At 41.7% G+C, this 18562-nt stretch overlaps 1 protein-coding gene across 1 annotated transcript in view; it reads left to right on the top strand.

Moving 5' to 3' along the window:
- The window catches only part of Tbca (tubulin folding cofactor A), a 53084-nt gene extending 43500 nt beyond the window's left edge, over positions 1-9584 (top strand). The window contains exons 3-4 of the mRNA XM_021208683.1: positions 3735-3821; positions 9313-9584. Of these exons, the coding sequence (XP_021064342.1) occupies positions 3735-3821; positions 9313-9393 (168 nt within the window). The 3' untranslated portion in view covers positions 9394-9584. The remainder of the gene's footprint in view (positions 1-3734; positions 3822-9312) is intronic.
- The last annotated feature ends 8978 nt before the right edge of the window (positions 9585-18562 follow it).

Here is an 18562-nt window from a genome sequence, read left to right on the forward strand (position 1 = left end):
CATTTCCTTTGATTGTTTTGAGTTCATTCATTGAATTCATTCATTGCCTTTTTTCTGTTTGTTTGTTGTTTTGGTTGGGAGGGGGTTTCTTCTACCAGGGGCTCTGTATGTAGCCCTGGCTGACCTGGAATCCCCTGTTTAGACCAGTCTGGTCTCCTGCCTCTGCTGAAGGAGGTGCCGCTTCTGACAGGCTGCTGCTTTTTCTGTATTTCTGAGGTGAGCACATGTGGCCTTGATGATGTCAGCATCCAGTGCAGTGCATTTCCCTCTCCCCATCAGTTAGGTCTGCTACATTTTGGCCTCAGCCTCCCAAGTGTGAGGATTAAAGGTGTGTGCCACTACTGCCCTGCTGAGGGATTGCATTGCAGTTAGGTTGTGTGCTGAGTGGGATTGTGGGTTTAGATTGGTTATGTTTTCACTCTAGTTTGATCTAGGATGTGCTCTGCCGCAGTGTGCCATAGGGCTGAAACTTATATACATCATCTCTCTTTCGTAGTGTTCTGTTTCCTGGCTAATAGCTTTCTGTGCTGGTGTTTAGTTCTTATCCATCTTTGCTCACTTTTGCCTAGTATTTCTATAAATTGTTGAATGTAAGTGTGGAAATCCCCCTCTGTTTATGTGCATTTGTCAGTTCATCTATTCAGTTCATGGTACCTTGATGTGCTTATAACGTATGATAATGGGACACCTGTTTTATCCCTGACAGCATTTCTTGATCTGCAGCAGTCAATGCTGCAGGACTCTTTGCTGTACAGTATTGATGTCTTCACTGTTGCTCTTGTTTTGTAATATTTCCACATCTTTTTCCATCCTTTTATTTTCTGTTTCTTTATGTCTGAAGTGACCTTCTTATAGAGAGCATATGGTCAGGTACAGTCAGTCTGTCCGAGCTTTACATGGTATGTTTGCACCATTTATATCTCATGACACTTGTTGGGGTATCAGAGTGGAGTGGACACCACCCCTCCCTTTTTCCCTCAGTGGATTCAGAAATAATAGACAAACACAAGTCAAGTAGGTCCGTAGCTTACCACATTGAGTATGGTAACATCCTGCACCATTTAAAAGAGAGGACAAGTTAATGTTGCAGTAATTTCTAGAGTTCCATCTGACAAACAAGTATGACCGTCATAGGCTTGAGAGACAGCTGACATTATAGGTTGTAATAGATTATAGGTCACTCCCAACCCTGGTTATAAGCTCGGTCTCACTAAAGAAGCTGAAAACCTTATCCTAATCAGTTACCAGCTTAATAGTGCCACATTATTTCACAGAATTCTTCCCTGACAAAGACTTGTTATCAATTGGAATGTTTCCTTTTCAGTTTTTATGTTTAAGTATAAAAGAAACTCATCAACTTGTAGGTTCTCCAGTCTATAGGTTGTTATAAATAAACTAATGAGTCTTGCTTAGTCTTCCCCAGCTTCCATTTTACCAGGATAAATACCCAAAAACTTACAACTTGTTTTAAACTGAATTTCATGTCAGTGGGGAAAGCACTCCATAGTTTTCCTGGGGTTCCTTATGTGCCCCAGTTACTACACCAAGACCCTGGTTTTCCCTTAGACGTAATGTAGTGAGCGTTAGAATAAACCTTGTATTCAGGTCTTCTAAAGAAAGGTACCATTCATTTGAATGACTACTTTCCAAGGAAGGTACTGTTAGTTAAATTTGGGTATTTGGGGTCGTCTTCTTTGTGTAGTCATGACTCAGTTGTTATTCTTGGCAGATGTCGTCCCACACCCAGTCAAGAAACGATTCCAAATGAAAGCTGCTGGGAAAAAGAAAATCAGTTTTCTTTAATGAACTTAAACTTGCTATGTTGGCCACAGCTCAGGGCAGGCACCAGTGCTCAGGGCTCCATGCTCAGAATAGCTGGCCAACACAAACTGGACTCCATGGTTTTTTAGTGATCTTTTTGTTTGTTTTCGTAAAGAACATGAGCTTGGCTGGTTATCGATTTGGGAAAGGCCTGGGAGGATATGGAGATATATATTATCCCTGGCAGTCATAATTCATTTCTACAAGGAAAAGTATTCACCTTACAAATTTGATGCAGGTATAGTTTATGGTATTAGATAGATAGATAGATAGATAGATAGATAGATAGATAGATAGATAGATAGATAGAGATATGACAGATGTTTAGTGCAGCCTACTGTGGACCTGTGGCTGTGGGGGGTGAATATAGAGGAAACTTAGTGACTAATCAGGGTGGAATACAAAAGAATGAGCTTTTGCCATGTTGCTCTGTTACTAATACAGAGAGATAATAATGAATAGAAGTTCTGTTGGGTAGTGCTGCCTTAAGGTTCATTTCAGTAACATTAAAGCTTGGCAAACAATTGTAAATGCACGTTTTGACTTGTCATGAGTTTGACCTTGGTCTTTATGTTCATCTTCTTTAATTCCGGTAAGTAGTTTTGCAGGAGTTGTTTTCACAGGAGGGGAATTCTGAAATGTTATGGTGCCAGTTTCCCACACATACTCAAAAGGAGACATACAAAAATGGCTTAGTGCCACTGCTTAGATGTCATTTGCCTGAAAGTAAAGTCAGGTCCCCGTGCTTGAGATTTTAGCCTGTGCCTTGTTAATAAAGGAGCTCTAAGTTCAGTCATGCCTTGTGATATAGATATGGATAGAGATATGGATAGAGATATGGATAGATATGGATAGAGAATCTGAATGTTGTAGTGGTTTTATTACAATATGAGCTGACAGACTGTCAGAAAAAAGCATGAAGATACTGGGTCCTACTAAAGTTTCCATTATAATTCAGCATTATTGCCATTAAATTATATGTAGTGTTTTATTTGAGCTAGGCAATCTTGGTTAATTTTGTACCCATTTCTCTGAAAGCCTTTGATTATCATGATATCTGTCTCTGAGATTAATTAAGGAAACAAATTCAGTTCAATATCTTGACTGACTAATAACTGAGCTTCCTAGTTTTCTTTTGTGTTTTATATACAATATAGCTTTGAATGGTAGATTTTACATCCAAAAACATCCTCTAAAGTAAAAGTGTCCCTGTGGTTAATTCTTCAGGGTTTCTCTTCAGAGGGAATAGGCAAGAAGTTCGGACTCAGAGGATGCTGCATTGGTAATTTGGCTCAAACTGCTTGGGGAGAATAATCTCTCTCCTAAAATGAAGCACAAGGAGAAGTAATAACTTTTTATGCATGATAAGCAACAAAATATGAACCTGCTGGTCTTTGCTTTTCATGTTTCTTTACCTCTGTCTTTCAGTGAGTCCCTCCTGCAGTGTGCACACGATGTGATCAATAACTCAATAACTTCTCTCATGCAGTAATTATCTCCCTGTGATATTATCTGAACACTGTTTTCCTTTATTACCCAAAGATGCAGGAGATATTTATATGACCAGCTGATCCCATTTTAGATAAAGGTGCTTTGTGACAGCAGGAGAACCGTTTACTTTAAATAGCCTTTCAAAATAAGAGCAGAATGAAAAGCTTTGCCAGTTAATTGCCACTTACCATGAGACAGTGATTGCCAAAAGGAAGAAAAGTGCAAAACTTTTGTGAAGTTCTGCTTAGAACTTGTACTTTGCAAAATTACAGTCTGATAAACCCAATTTAAATTAGAACATTGACTCATTTAACATAATCATACTTTCCATTTCCTCTAAATCATTAGTTATATGCCAATATATAAAATAAATACACATTAGTTCTGTCATCTAACATGTCTCCCAAATATTCTCATTACAGGCAGAGATCCTGCAAGAGTCCCGGATGATGATCCCAGATTGCCAGCGTCGGTTAGAGGCTGCATATACTGATCTTCAGCAGATATTAGTAAGTAAAGATTTCTCTGTCTTATATTTAAAATTTTTTTCAACCTAATACATAGAAAACCAAAAATTTCAATATTTAGCACCTCAGCTACTTGAAGAGATGTACTGGCTTGTCGTGTGTCTTAGTTTCTTTCTCGCTGTATAATGAAATGCTCTTGGCAGGAAGGCGGCTTAGGAAGGAGGGGTTGACTTTAGCTTAGACTTCCAACTTAGTGTATTATAGCAGGAAGTCACAGTCACTTGGGAGAACTGATTACATATATCTGTAACAAGGAGCAGTGAATGCATGTATGAATCAAATTTTAAACAGCTCAGTTATTTGTCAAAAAAAAAAGTATGTGTATACACACACACACACACACCAAATATATTGCTGCTCAAAACTGGTACCATGTATACCAATTTTAGATGCAAACCTGTATCTGTAACAAGATACAGTGACTGCATGTCTGCTTGTCTCTGCTTAGCCCACAGCTAAGGTGCATCTTCCCACATCAGTTAACATAATCAGAATAATCTCTGTTGACATACGCAGAGACGAGCAGAGCATTAATCTGTAAAACCCCTCACTAGTGTGTCTGGGCCTTGCCTCCTAGGTATCAAGTTGACAGTATTAACCATCGTACCTGGTGTACCAGCATGCTTTTACATATTTGAAGAGTTTAACTTCTGCTTGAGTCATGACTCCACTAAAAGTACTTTTCTACCATGTTTATTCTACTGATTTAATTAAATATTTGAACCATAATAGCAGGTATACATGGTACCAGTTTTTTTGTTTGTTTGTTTGTTTTGTTTTGTTTTCTTTTTCGAGACAGGGTTTCTCTGTATAGCCTTGGCTGTCCTGTAACTCACTTTGTAGACCAGGCTGGCCTCGAACTCAGAAATCCGCCTCCCGAGTGCTGGGATTAAAGGTGTGTGCCACCACACCCGGCACATGGTACCAGTTTTGAGCAGCAATATATTTGGGGTGTGTGTGTGTGTGTGTGTGTGTGTGTGTGTGTGTGTGTGTGTATACACATACTTTTTTGACAAATAACTGAGCTAACTGTTTAAAATTTGATTCAATCCAGTGTCTCACATTAATTTGGTCCTTGTTTAAAAGAGCTGGAATTTTAGATTCAAACCTGTAAACTTGAGAGAAAGGGAAGCCAAATGTAATGGAGGCAGAGCCGAGCTCTCAGGAAGCCACTGAGGTGTGTGGCACTGCTATCCTTCCTGTTAAAGCACACAGTGCTTAGCTGACCTTAGGAATGAAGGGATGGAAGTTTTAATAGTTAACCAGATCCACAGTGTGGCCACCTTAGCCCCACTCTCTGTAGCTGTGAGAGAACACCCTTACAAAAGCTGCTTCAGGGCGGGAGAGCTCCCTTGGCTTTGATTGCAGGTTACATCATCACTGCAGGGACGGCAAGCTGCAGGGTCACATTACATGCATAGTGCAGACCAGAAAGCCGAGAGCTGGTGTTCCCAGTGGGTCTACACGCTGTCGCTTGACAACCGAAGCCAGCCATCACAACCCTACTTCCCTCTACTTGGCGCCCAGACACCACTGTAAGCAGTACCCTTCTCTGCCCTTTGTCCCCAGGGTCTCACGTTCATCTCCTGATGTACAATACAGGCCACCTTTACAAGTTCTTATTGTCTTTAAATTTTCCAGTATTTTAGAAGTCTGGAATCTTGTAACTGAGTTCCTATAAAATCAAAAATAAGTTGTATATTTTCAGCATAAAATATAGAATAAACATTCAGTACAGAGTAAACATTCCTGTTTCAAAAAGAATTGGACGTAACAAGAAATAAACAAACGAAACTCCATCAGAGAAAACACCAAATCCTGCAGCTCTTTGTCCTGCATCTGAGGCTTATAATGAAATTGGCCGAGATCCAAAGGCACAGGCAGCCCACACTGCTCAGCCCTGCCTCCTGCGGCACACAGCTTCTGTCAGTGCGCCCCACACCTGCAGCACTCCTCCAAGGATGCACCATGGTCCTGGCTTCGCCTTCCTACTGGGGTTCCACTGTGCCTAAAGCTCCTTCCTTGTAGATTAGCCTCTCGGGGACTCTGGGGGCACAGGGACTGCCTCCATGCCACACAGTGTCTGACCTCAGCTGCTCTCAGTCACCCCCTCGCATGGATAGAAGCCAGGTTCTGTTGGCACTTCAAGATACAGCCTTTCCCCTTTGAACCACAGCTACCCACTTCCGTGGCTGACCTCGAAGACACACTTTCCTTTGCAGTTGCTTTCCAGGAGCAGGGAATGCCTTAGGCTTTCTTCCTGTGACTGCATTAGCATCTTTTCCAGATAGAACCTCTTAGTGGTGTGGTTTGCCTTCAGAACCCTCTTCATTCTCCCCTGCAGCACGGGAGGCTTCTCTTGCCCTCTGCAGACAAAGCTATACATTTCTTTATATCCAACTTCCCTCAGGCTCTCAGAACAGGAGCAGAATGAAGCCAGACTCTGGCCAAAATGCCACAGGAATGACTCCAGCCCAGTTCTGAGAGCCCTTGTTCCCTCTGTAACGATTTTCTGGCCCCCACATTCTTGTCCTCCACACCCCACTAGATCGCAGGTTAGCTCTGCTTCCAGCATTTAATGGATTTTCTTAACCATCTACCAGACACGTCCGCGATCTTCCCACAAAGCAGCTGCAGTGGCTAGAAGCCACCTGGTCAGATTCTCACAGCAAGTGCCTACCTCTTGGTTCTATTGTCTGCCTTAGTTTTGTTTCTTGTTGCTGTGATAAAATACTGAATAAAAGCAACTAGCTTAAGAGACAAAGAGCTTATTTGGCTCCTAATTCCAGGTTACATTCTATGGAGGTCACAGTGACTTGAATCAGCCAGTCAACATTATATCCTTATTCAAGAGCTTAGAGGTATTCCCAGGCGATTCCAGATTATATCAAGTCGGCAGTCAGTGCCAGCCATCACAGCCCAGGGTGGTGACACAAACCTATAGTTCCAGCACTCGGGAATCAGAGGCAGGTAGGTCTCTGTGAGTTCAGGGTCAACATAGACAGTCCCGGTCTCAAAAATAAACCATCCGAACTATCCTGGTTTCATGTCTGTTGCTGAGATTAAAAACAAACGAACAAACAAACAAACAACCCTAACAGAAAACTGAGTCCCACCAGGTGAGCATAATACCACTATCATAATTTTTGAGCAATTTGAAGCAAGTCGCATTAAATATTGTCTAGGAGGATGGCCACTGTCCAGGTTCATACCCAGCACTCCCGGAGAATAGCCGTGAACCACATTAGTCAGATGCCTACAAAGGCGGGGCCCACAAGGCCATGCACTATTGAAGTGACTTTTACGGGGGATTTTTACCATAGTCTTTCTTGTTTAGCTCCCAAGTGAACAACACAGATATCAGAATTTATTAACAAGCTACGAATCTAAACTGGACAGGTTCTGAGACTATTATAACCCTGCTAGGCTATTAATAACCATAAATGCCCCATTGCTGGCCAGCTGGTTCTTGGTATGTTTCATGTTTGTCCTCAGTGTAAGCTCTTTAGGCCATGTGGCTTTCTACCTTACATGAACAATAGTCCCCCAGCATTCCAGGAAGTTATCTGTCTGTGGGCAAGTGGGGCTTACAGGTTAGACGCATTTTTGTTTAATAGAGCTCTTCAGTGCAGCGATTTAAAACTTAAAACATAACTTTAGCCTTTACAATTCAACTTCAGGAAGAAAGGGTTTAATTTTATTGATGATTCCAGATTATAGTTTATTATGGGAAAATCAAGTTACCAGAACTTGAAGAAACTGGTCATGTCACATCCAGTTAATAGTAGAGGGAAATAAATACACACAAGGCCACTGACTTGTGCTGTTTCTCCACTCTCCTATAACTCAGGACCCTTGACCTAATGAGTAGTGTTGCCCCCAGTGTGCTGTTAGGGACAAAAGGTGTCATATCATCCAATCATCATTGCAGCTGTGAGCCACCTGATGTGGGTACTAGGAATTGACCTTTCCTTTGGAAGAGCAACAAGTGCTTTTAATCCACTCAGGCATCTCTCCAGGAGCCATAGTGAACTTCTTAAAGGTAGGATGCTGATATTCATCAAAAAGAGAAACTGGTTTTTATTTATTAGAAGATAGATAAAGTAAAAAAAAAAAGAGGCAGCATATTTCTGAGTTCAAGGCCATCCTGCTCTAAAAAGTAAGTTCCAGGACAGCCAGGGCTACACAGAGAAACCCTGTTTCCAAAAAAAAACCTAACCAAACAAAATGAAAAGGGGGGGAGGGGAGGGAGAGAGAGAGAAAATCACTGTTAAAATGCTACATAGAAACCTATTTATGTCTTAACAATTTCAATGCTTTTTTTTCTCCTTAAGAATCTAATAGCTGATAAAATAATACAAATTGTTTAAAAATAATGTGTTTGGATAGTTGTACTTGAAGTTAAATTAAACTATTACCTCTTCTCAGTAAACTTCAATTTACTGAAAGAAACATGTTTATGTTGAATATACACATTATTCCTTTTTACCTCTGTTAAAACTGTCTGCATCTTTTGTTGTCTGTGACTTCATTTAAAACTCAAGGGCTGGACTGATGGACCCAGGGTCAGTCCCCACACCACATGTCAGCTCACAACAACTGTGACTTCAGTTGCAGAGGGTCAGACACACCTGCCTCCTCTGGCCTCCGTGGGCAGCAGGCATGCATGAAGCACACAGATACTCAAAGACTCCATTCTGTAAAGACATAGGCATTCTCTAATTAGTCTGTTGTTATTACACTTTAGTGAGAGTTTCCTACAGATTAGTGTGTACAAAAACTCAATTTTTAAATATCAGAAAATTAAGGGGGGCTAGAGAGATGGCTCAGAGACTGACTGCTCTTCCAGAGGTCCTGAGTTCAATTCCCAGCAACCACATGGTGGCTCACATAGTAGTTTATCTGTAATGGGATCCGATTTCTTCTTCTGGTATGTCTGAAGACAGTAACAGTGTACATGAAATAAATTAATAAAAAAATCTAAAAGAAAATTGAATATGTTAATATTTTGTAATATTTTAATAAATAAGCAGACAGTCCACTTTTCTAATTTGATTGTGTTTAGCTTGGGTAACATCAGTGACAGCCGTTGGCATGGAGTAACTGGAGGACCATTTTACAATGGATGGTTAGCAAATCCTTGTGTTTACTTTGTACATTGTCAATCTTTTGTATGATGATGTTGGACAAATGATTTTTTTTAATTTGTGATTTTATTTAATTATTTAATGCTAATAATTGTAGACAACTGTGTTCTTAATTATAACATGAAAATATAGTGTGAAAATATATAATAAAAATAAGCTAACCTCATTTCTTCCTTCCCTAGGAACAAAGGGACAGAGCTGTTACATACTTAGAAATCTTAGAATCCTTTTCTCTGATTCTCAAGTTACTTACTGGTCTGTATTATAAGCAGCAAAGTATTGAAATTCCTAAACGACAAACTTAATTTTGCTATTTTTCATTTCAGGAAAGTGAGAAAGACTTGGAAGAAGCCGAGGAGTATAAAGAAGCCCGTGTAGTGCTGAGCTCCGTGAAGCTAGAAGCCTGACATCTTTCTGTATGGGATGGTTTATGCATTAAATCCTGGGGTCCATTCTACAATTCATTATTTTCGGCCACTGCTGTGTTTAATAATATGAAAACGTGGTTCTTTTTATGCAGTTGCATATATTTTCTTTGCATAACTTAATGTGTCAAATAAACGAGTTCATCTAATAAAATTGTTTGTTTTATACTTTACCAAATTTTCAGTTGGCCACTTAGTTAAGTGTCATTAAATCAGGTGGTTTTGAAGGTTATCTGAAGTGTAAATAGTTCATAGTTGGGTTTAAAACTAGAGCGTGTCAGCTGGGAGCACTAGGGGAGGCTCCGCCTGTGCAGCTGTGGGAAGACGGTCCTGCTGGGCAGAGGCCCTGCCCACCCACCCCTGCTCTGTCAGTGAGTCCAGTGAGTTCCTTGTCGCCCCAGACTGAACTTTTATGGGACCATGCCTGGGTTGTTGTTGGCCTTAGGATGAGGGCAGACTTTGTTTGTGTCCCCCACCCCCTTGAGAAGGAATGTTAGCAACATGATGGCACACCCAGACTCTACTCATTCTCTTTAGTTCCTGTCCCCTTTTGGTTTTGTACTAGTTGATGGAGCTAGGCCCTCAAGCATGGTAGGCAATGCGCTCCAACCGAGCTGCATCTCCACCTGGATTTTATTTTATTTCTTTACTTGGTCTTTTGAGATGGGGTCTGGTTGTGTTGCTCAGGTTGCCATGAGCTAACAGTGTAGTACACAGGGGCCTTGAACTTAAAATATCTACCTGCCTTGGTGTCGTGAGTAGCCCTGGTTTCAGACCATCAGTACGAGAGACAGCCAGACTGCCTTGTCTGACTGGAAATGGTATCGTTTTGTCACAAAGTATTTTTCCTACAGGATTATAAACTCATTACAAGGGCTGGTGAGATGGCTCAGTGGGTAAGAGCTCCCGACTGCTCTTCCAAACGTCCGGAGTTCAAATCCCAGCAACCCCATGGTGGCTCATAACCATCCTCTTCTGGAGTGTCTGAAGACAGCTATAGTGTACTTACATATAATAAATAAATCTTTAAAAAAACAAACAAAAAGAATCCAAAAAAAAAAAAAAAACTCATTACAAAATCATTTGAGGGCTTTACCCCTCAAATACACAATTCATTTAGTTTCTTACATGCCTGGAACATGTGTGTAAACCTTGTGGCCTCAGCTGAACATGAGCAACGATGCAGTGAATCAGAACAGTATGAGCACAGGAAGTTCAGATCCACAGTGGAAGACAAACAGCGCTGGAAAGAGCTTAGGACAGTGGGGCTTGGTTCTGCTTTCAAGACTGGATGGTCGCTCAAAACTAGCCACTTCACTGAAACTCAGGTCTGGAGAGGAGGATGTCCTGTCCTTACCTAGCATGTCTGAGGGGCCCTCCTACCACAGCACCAGCGTGCACCCTTGTAAGCCCTGCTTTTCCCATTGATCCCAATGGGAGATTCGGGTTGAGCCTTCCATCGTTTACATTTCTGAATAAGTGTTTATTTCTTAGTAACTAAGTTGCCCTTCCTTTAGCCTGTATTGTAGCATGTAAATTGTTCTTTAGGAAGAAATAGAACTGTGGGAGGGGAAAAGCACACTTTAAGTAAGCACATGCTTACTGTATAAGTGATAAAAACTAGTTAATAGAATGTTCACTTAACATTTCTCAACTTTCTGGACAGTACCATTCAGAGCCTAACATTTTACAATTACCTGTACCTATGCACTGAATCTTCCAAATTGAGCAGTCAAACTTGTTTAATCTAGATCACTTTGCAAACTTTATCACATTAGTTGGCTTTAAAAAATCCCATCAGACTTAATAAGGACATATCCTATAGCTGGTTATCATTTAAACCTTATTATTTGATCATTTAGATAAACCATGGAGAGATTAATCCTTTCCTTGATGGCGGATTGGGTGGCTTTAAATGTCGTTGGGAATTTGACATGTGTGAGAGAAGAGCATGCGTTCTGAAGCAGTTGGCATGAAAGGGTTAATCAGATGATTTAGTCCTTGAAACCCTGTTGAGTATGTTAGCTCGAAAGATATTGAATGGTTCAGAAATAGTGTACTGTCAAACAAATTAGAAGTATTAATGTACTTGAAGTTCAAGAGCGCTTCTTAAGACCCACATCGCACTTACGGCCCGCTTCTCTTCTGCTCTTCTGAGAAGTACCTTTCAGACAGACACTCATAGCTATGTGCCCTGCGCCCTCCTCCTGTGCTGTGCCTTCTGACAGGCAGTTAACATGATGCTTTCATAGTTTTCAAGGTAAATATCTTCATTACGTCACAAGATGGAAATATTTTTATGGCACAGTGTTTTTCAAATTAATACAGAATTTTTTTTCAGTAGAAAAAAAGAGATGAAGAATAAAAATACATGCTTCACAAAGGAAGAAATGCAAATGGATGGTTGTGTTTCTGCTGTTCTACCCAGTACGAATTGGACACAAATTAGTAATGAATACTGAGTTGTTGTCCTGATATACTTAAGTATCAGCTGATGAGACTAGCTATGGGAAGAAATAAGAAATAAACACAGGAGATTGTGCATCGCTCTCTTTCTAAGTACCTGATGGGTACCAGGAAGCTGCTGTACCGTGGGATCTTAATGTGGACACTTACAAAATTACACAATGGTGAAGGCGTGGATTATGCCACTCAGAAAGACGTGTTCAAGGCCTAAGCTCCACACCCTGAGAGTGGAGCTGGATTTGTAAATGGGATTCTTGTAGAAAAAAGATGAAACCACTGAGTAAGCTGACAGACCTGGCATCCTAGCAAAACGGGACACAGGACAGGGCAGATGATGGCTCCCTGTGAACTGGTGTGGTCCTGGAGATGGAGACATAAAGAGGCAGGCATGGAATATTCTCCCATGGGGTCCGCAGATACCTGTGCTGAAGCCCATAGAGATGGGAAACAGTCTCCATCCTCATCCAGGCTGTAGTTCTTCCAGCCCTCCAAGAACCCAAACGCTCTCAATGTGTGCCAGCAGCCACCAAATAGAACAGAACTGAGCCCCAGAGAGTCAGATAAGACACCTTAAATAACTTGTCCTATATACTGAGGGGGAAAAAAAGACTGGAAAAAGTATTATTTCCAAAACAGTGAATAATATCCAGCAGGATTTGGAGCAAGGAAGAGCGCTGGCTGGGAGGGGTTATGACAAGGCACAGTGAAAGAGCTAGCTCTGCCTGCTGTTGGAACTCACCAAGTCAAACCGAAGTGTGGGCCACTTACCTAGTGAGTTTGCGTACAAGTGTATGCATGGGTGCTTCCTAAAGGGAGAAAATGGGGTCAGGAGCAAGTTATATATGCTATATATGGAAATATATACAAATTTATATGAACATCTATGAATTCAGCTAATTCAGGTCCCTGAAGGAAAAGTAGATTATTCAATGACTGGCTAGCAATCTAGAAAACAAAATACCAACATCTTTACCTGTGACATCAAGAGGTACTTAAGTTGGTCAGTGATTTCAATCTAGAAAAGAGAAAGTAAAAAGCTAGAAGAAAACACTGATAGTTTTTCAGTTGGTGCAGTGAATAAGAAAGAGAATTTAATGCAGTTAGGAGAGTAGTGTGAAGATTCTCCACAAAATAATGTATAGATCCAACCCAGTCTGCATCAAAACTAAAGACAGAGAAAAGAAGCGGGGAAACTTCAAATGGAGAGTGAGTGGGAGGGTCTGGAGAGATTCAGGAAGCTGCAGTGGATGCTAACTCTTCTAAGGGTCGGAAAGGTGTCAGCAGATGACACAAAGACGCTAAGCCATATGTGGCACATATCAACACTCCTGCTAACAGAGCCGGCCTCCAAGTTGGAATGGATAGCTCCACTGCAATAGAATGGAATTGGCAAGATGAGTTATATGCTGAGACAAATGAGAGCCAGGGGACACAGCATTACACACCAGAGCACATGCCTTCCATGTGTGAGGAACACAGTATTACATATCTGTGAGGCTTGAGTTCACTCCCATCCCAGTGCCAAAAAAAAAAAAAAAAAAAAAAAAAAAGATTTCCAGGGCTGGAGAGATGGCTTAGCTGTTAAGAGCACTGACTGCTTTTCCAGAGGTCCTGAGTCCAATTCCCAGCAACCACACAGTGACTCACAACCATCTGTAATGGGATGTGATGCCCTCTTCTGGTGTGTCTGAAGACAGTGACAGTGTACTTATATAAAATAAATCATATATATATATATATATATATATATATATATATATATATATATATATATGTCTTTCCTTTTTATCCTACATAACAAAGTAAGCTGAAGTGGATAAGGGGCTGGAGATATGACTCAGTGGCTGAGGGCACTGGCTGCTCTTCTAAAGGATCAAGGGTCTGTTCCTAGCACATGCGTGGCAGCTCACAACTGTGTTCTGGGGAACCTGATGCCCTCTCCTGGCCTCCGTGGACACCAGGTACACACATGGTACATGTGTATATGTATGCTCCAGGTACACACATGGTTCATGTGTATATGCATGCTAAACACATTTTATAAAGCAGATTTAAGGAATTTGTGCAGTAAACATTGCTCTCCTGCAGAATGCTTTTAAGCAACAGACAAAGGTATCGGCAGCATGTGTTTGTGTGTAGGATTAGAAGAAGAAGGTGTGATTAAAAACTGTTCTAAAGCTGCGATGTCAGAGCTGACATTAGGATCTTACTAGACAAGTGTTAGCACTACCTCTGGGAACTATGACAAGAAACACACTTCAGAGTTCTCCCCAAATGTTTGTTGATTCAGAGGCTACAGAGCTACCTCCAGTCACCAGTGAGTGCCGCATCACACATACGCAAGCTTCATTTTCACTTCATGGCACTTCTCCCTCACTCCACACACAACTTAAGGGTGTTGTCGGGTTCCTGAGTTTTTTTGTCTGTTGGGTTAATCTGTGTAGGGTTAATAGCATACAAATAAAAGCAGTCGGTGCACGCTGCTTCACATAGCTGAGGCACAAAAACAAGGGACAAGAGAGCAGTGACTGGAAGTGGCTTCCTGGTAGACCTCCTGCCTAGCATGCCCGTGAACCTAGGCTTACTCCTCAGCACTGCAGAAAACGCCATCTCTGGGTGTACAGCAACTAACCCACATTCTGGAGCAATACCTCTAGCTCAAGTCTTGGGTTATCAGTCATATTTCAGCAAATTAGTTAATTTCAAAAATAAAACCAACTAACGAACAAAGCAAAAGGTAAAAGCCACCAGCTGATGGATGCTTCCGTGGATGAAGGTGAGCGAAAAGAGCTGCTGCTTCTACAGCAAGAGCCAGAGCTGACGGACCATGATCTACACGGAAGGGGAAGCAGTCCTGCTTAGATGGGGTTTGGGCAGAATTATGGGAAATGCTAAGTATCCCAAAAGCACTCACTGTCTCCTGAGGATGGGCTAATAAGTTGGAGACAGAAACTGGGCAATTTTTGTTGGGGTTCAGCATTTGCCAAGCCAGATGAACACTGATCTCACTTAAGCAAGAATAGTTTATTGAACGTGCACCCTAACACTGGTCAGACCAAGGCACAGCTCAGAATTAGCTGAACTATAACAACAATATCTTCTTCTGTCAGGTTATAAAGGAAAACACACACACACACACACACACATAGACACACACATACACACACACATACACACTCACACACACACATATAGACACATACACACACTCACACACACATATACACACACACTCACACATACACATTCACACACACATACACACACACAGACACACACACACTCACACATACACACACACACACATTCACACACACACATACACACACACTCACCCACATACACACACACTCACACACACATATACACACAAACACACTCACTCACACACACACACACACACACACACACACATACTCATAATGAGTTCATATACAGGTGCAGGAAGTGCTACCCAGTGGTCAGCTCTGACTCAAGATATTTTAGACACGACAATTTATATTGATTTGATGGGTCCTATGTAAAACTTTGTGGAATTTCTTAGGATTGGCAAACATACAGAACATTTAGAACATACAGAACAAAACAGGGTATGTGGTCAGCATTCTTTCTCTGAGCCAAGTCACTTCTCTGTGTCAATGACTGGCAGATATGTTGCAGCAACAATATGAAATAGCTGACAGGTATGGAACAAAACAGCTACAGCTATTCTGGGGGCCGGGGGTCAGGCCATAACAATTTTTATAATGAACTACTTATTCATATTTTACAAAAGGATTTTTTTAACAACAAAAGTTTTACACATCAGAAGGAAATGGCAAGGTTCTCAATAGAGATAAATGGGCAAGTAACATAGATGGCTCATGTATAAAAGAAGTACAGTAGAGATGAGTCTGCTGCTAAAAGTCACCTGCCTGACAACCAGACTGTCACTCCCCAGGACCCACACAGGCTAAAGTACAGCTGGGTGTGGTGGCATGCACCTGAAATCCCACACTTGTAGTCCAAGTCACCCTCAGACATAGAAGGAGTACCAGGCTTGCCTGGGCTACATGAGACTGTCTCAAAAAGAAAAAGTTTAAAAAGAATCACTGGCTAATGGGTCTAACAATCATGAATAATTCTAATTTGAATGAGATTTATCCCTGCACTCCCCAGACAACTTGACAAAGAATTTTTAAAATTCTTATTTAAAGATGACAAACTTAGGAGGTAAAACTTACACTGTGGAAGAAATTGAAACAGGCAGTAAGACTACAATGCCTTAATATGCGTGTTTCCTGACATCTCTAAACCCTTTGGCGACCATCGGCAGGCCGCAAGGATAGTTTAGGTTGGTAAGAGCTAAGCCCATGAACTGTTTAAATAGCTACCACCATTCCACTAGTGCTGGCGCAATCCACAGAAAACACAGTCCCAAAAACACTTTCTCCCAGGCACTCTGCCTGACCGGCCACGCCTTCAGGCCCAGGAGGTGATAAACAGGAAATGCTGGAGGTGCCTGACTCCATCTGGATGTAGTGAACCCAACGTGGGAATTTCAGGAAAAAGCCCCGTTTGGAATTGGAACTTAGTATTTTAATCATGTAAACAACTGAGGAAGCTTGAACTGTAAGACTCTGGCAAGCCTTAGCTTACTTGGGGGGCAGAGGGAGAGTGCAAAGAACCCTGAGTGAATGACTTGGAGCCAGGAAATCGATGCAAAAAGCAAGAGGAATTTATTATTCCAATGTGTTGGGGTCTCGTCTTACACCTGAAGGAGAAGTGGCGGCTCCACACAACTGGTTCAGTGAGCTTGTATAGAGTTTTCAGAGCAGCAGCCATTAGGTACAACGTGATTGACAGAACAGTGTGACTTTTAAACTGATTGGTCTTTAGGGAATGAGGTGGCAAGGACTTCCCTTGTCTGTAGGTGGCCAGTGCTCTGAGCCTCTCCCACCCTCAGATGACTGATTGTTGGTTCCCCTCCCTGTGGTCTGAGGAGTAGTAATTATCTTCTCCCTTATGGAGGGGTTCTCTTCCAGAAGGTCAGGTGGAATTTTCCAAAGTTCCCCGAGGTGACATCCTCAGAACAAATCTTGGATAATTGATGCTAATGAATTAGTGTTAATTTCTGAGTTGTGATGTTATTGTGATTTAAAAAAAAAAAAAAAGCCAGTGGTGCAGACCATTGAGAGATTATGCTGATGTGTTGATCAACAAAACTACAAAACGGATGGGTTTTTCTTGAAAGCAATTAGATAGACTGAGACAGTCACTGATAAAATGGTCATATGTTGGTTGTTTTGTTTACTTACTGTTGAGACTGCAAAATTCTTCCCTTATTTTGGATACTTTGTCACATGTATCTTTTGAAAGTACTTCCTCCCAATCTGTAGCTTATAGCCAGTTCTTCCAGAACCATTTGCTAAACAGAGTGTATTTGCTACTAATTGGCCAAATTTGTGTGGGTCTCCTTCTGGACTGGCTGTTGTGGCCCACTAACCCATTTTCTGCCCTCTCACCACCACCACCTCTCTTGACTACTGTAGTTTCATAATGAATCTTAAAATTGGGTAGTGGTGTTCCCACACAATTGTTTCTGCACGGTGTCCTTTACTCTTGGTGGTGGGTTTTGGTTCTATGTATTTTATTTTTGCCTCCCCACATAAACCTATGAATCGGTTTGTTGATCACCACAAATAGCCTGCTGAGCGTTTTGACAGCACCCGACTGAGGCTGTAGATGAAGTCAGGAGGGTGGACAGCTTAACGCGGTCACTAGGAACGTGCATAGATGTCCATGCTGTTTCCTACTTTGTTACCATACATTGTTAACATACAATGCCTGTGTGTTCATTGTCTAGGAGAATGGCTATCAAGTATACTGTGCTTTTAGTTTGAAAGTTGCCCATCAACCGTGCACAGGAAAGCAGTTATTGTTTGCCACTCACCCACGTGTTGGGGCAGGAGCTTGGATTCCTTTGCATTTCTACAGAGAAATAATGTTCTTTCTGCACAAACACAGTCTTACTTTCATCCTGTGCTAGTTAGGTTTTTGTTTGTTTGCTTTGCTTTGTTTTGTTGGCCACTTGACACAAGCTAGAGTTATTTGGGAAGAGGAACCTTGATTCAGAAAGTGCCTCCATCAGCTTGCCTTGTAGTAAGGCCTGTAGGCTACTTTTTTGAATAAAAGTTGGTGTGAGAGGGTCCAGCTCAAGTGGGTGGTGCCACCCCCAGGCGTGGTCTTGGTGTGGTAAGAAAACAGGCTGAGCAAGCTATGGGGAGGAGGCCAGCCTAGTAACATTCCTCCATGGTCTCTATGCCATTGCCTTTCTTGAATTCCTACCCTGACTCTCTTATGATAGACTGTGATATGGAACTATACAGCGAAATAAATCCTTTTCTTCCAAAGGTGCTTTTGGTCGTGGTGTTTTATCAGAGCAGTAGAAACCCTCCTCCACTTCCTAATCCGGATCCCTTTTCATCTCTTGTCTTATTGCCTTGGCTAGAAGTTCGAATGAGCAGTGTTACAGGGAAGCATCCTTATCTTGTTTGTCTAGATGCTCACTCTCAGCAGGACTAATCTAGACTCTCACTCTCAGTGGGACTCATCTAGACTCTCACTCTCAGTGGGAAGCATCTAGACTCTCACTCTCAGTGGGAAGCATCTAGACTCTCACTCTCAGTGGGAAGCATCTAGACTC

The sequence above is a fragment of the Mus pahari genome, chromosome 11 (assembly GCF_900095145.1).
Source record: "Mus pahari chromosome 11, PAHARI_EIJ_v1.1, whole genome shotgun sequence".
Lineage (NCBI taxonomy): Eukaryota > Metazoa > Chordata > Mammalia > Rodentia > Muridae > Mus > Mus pahari.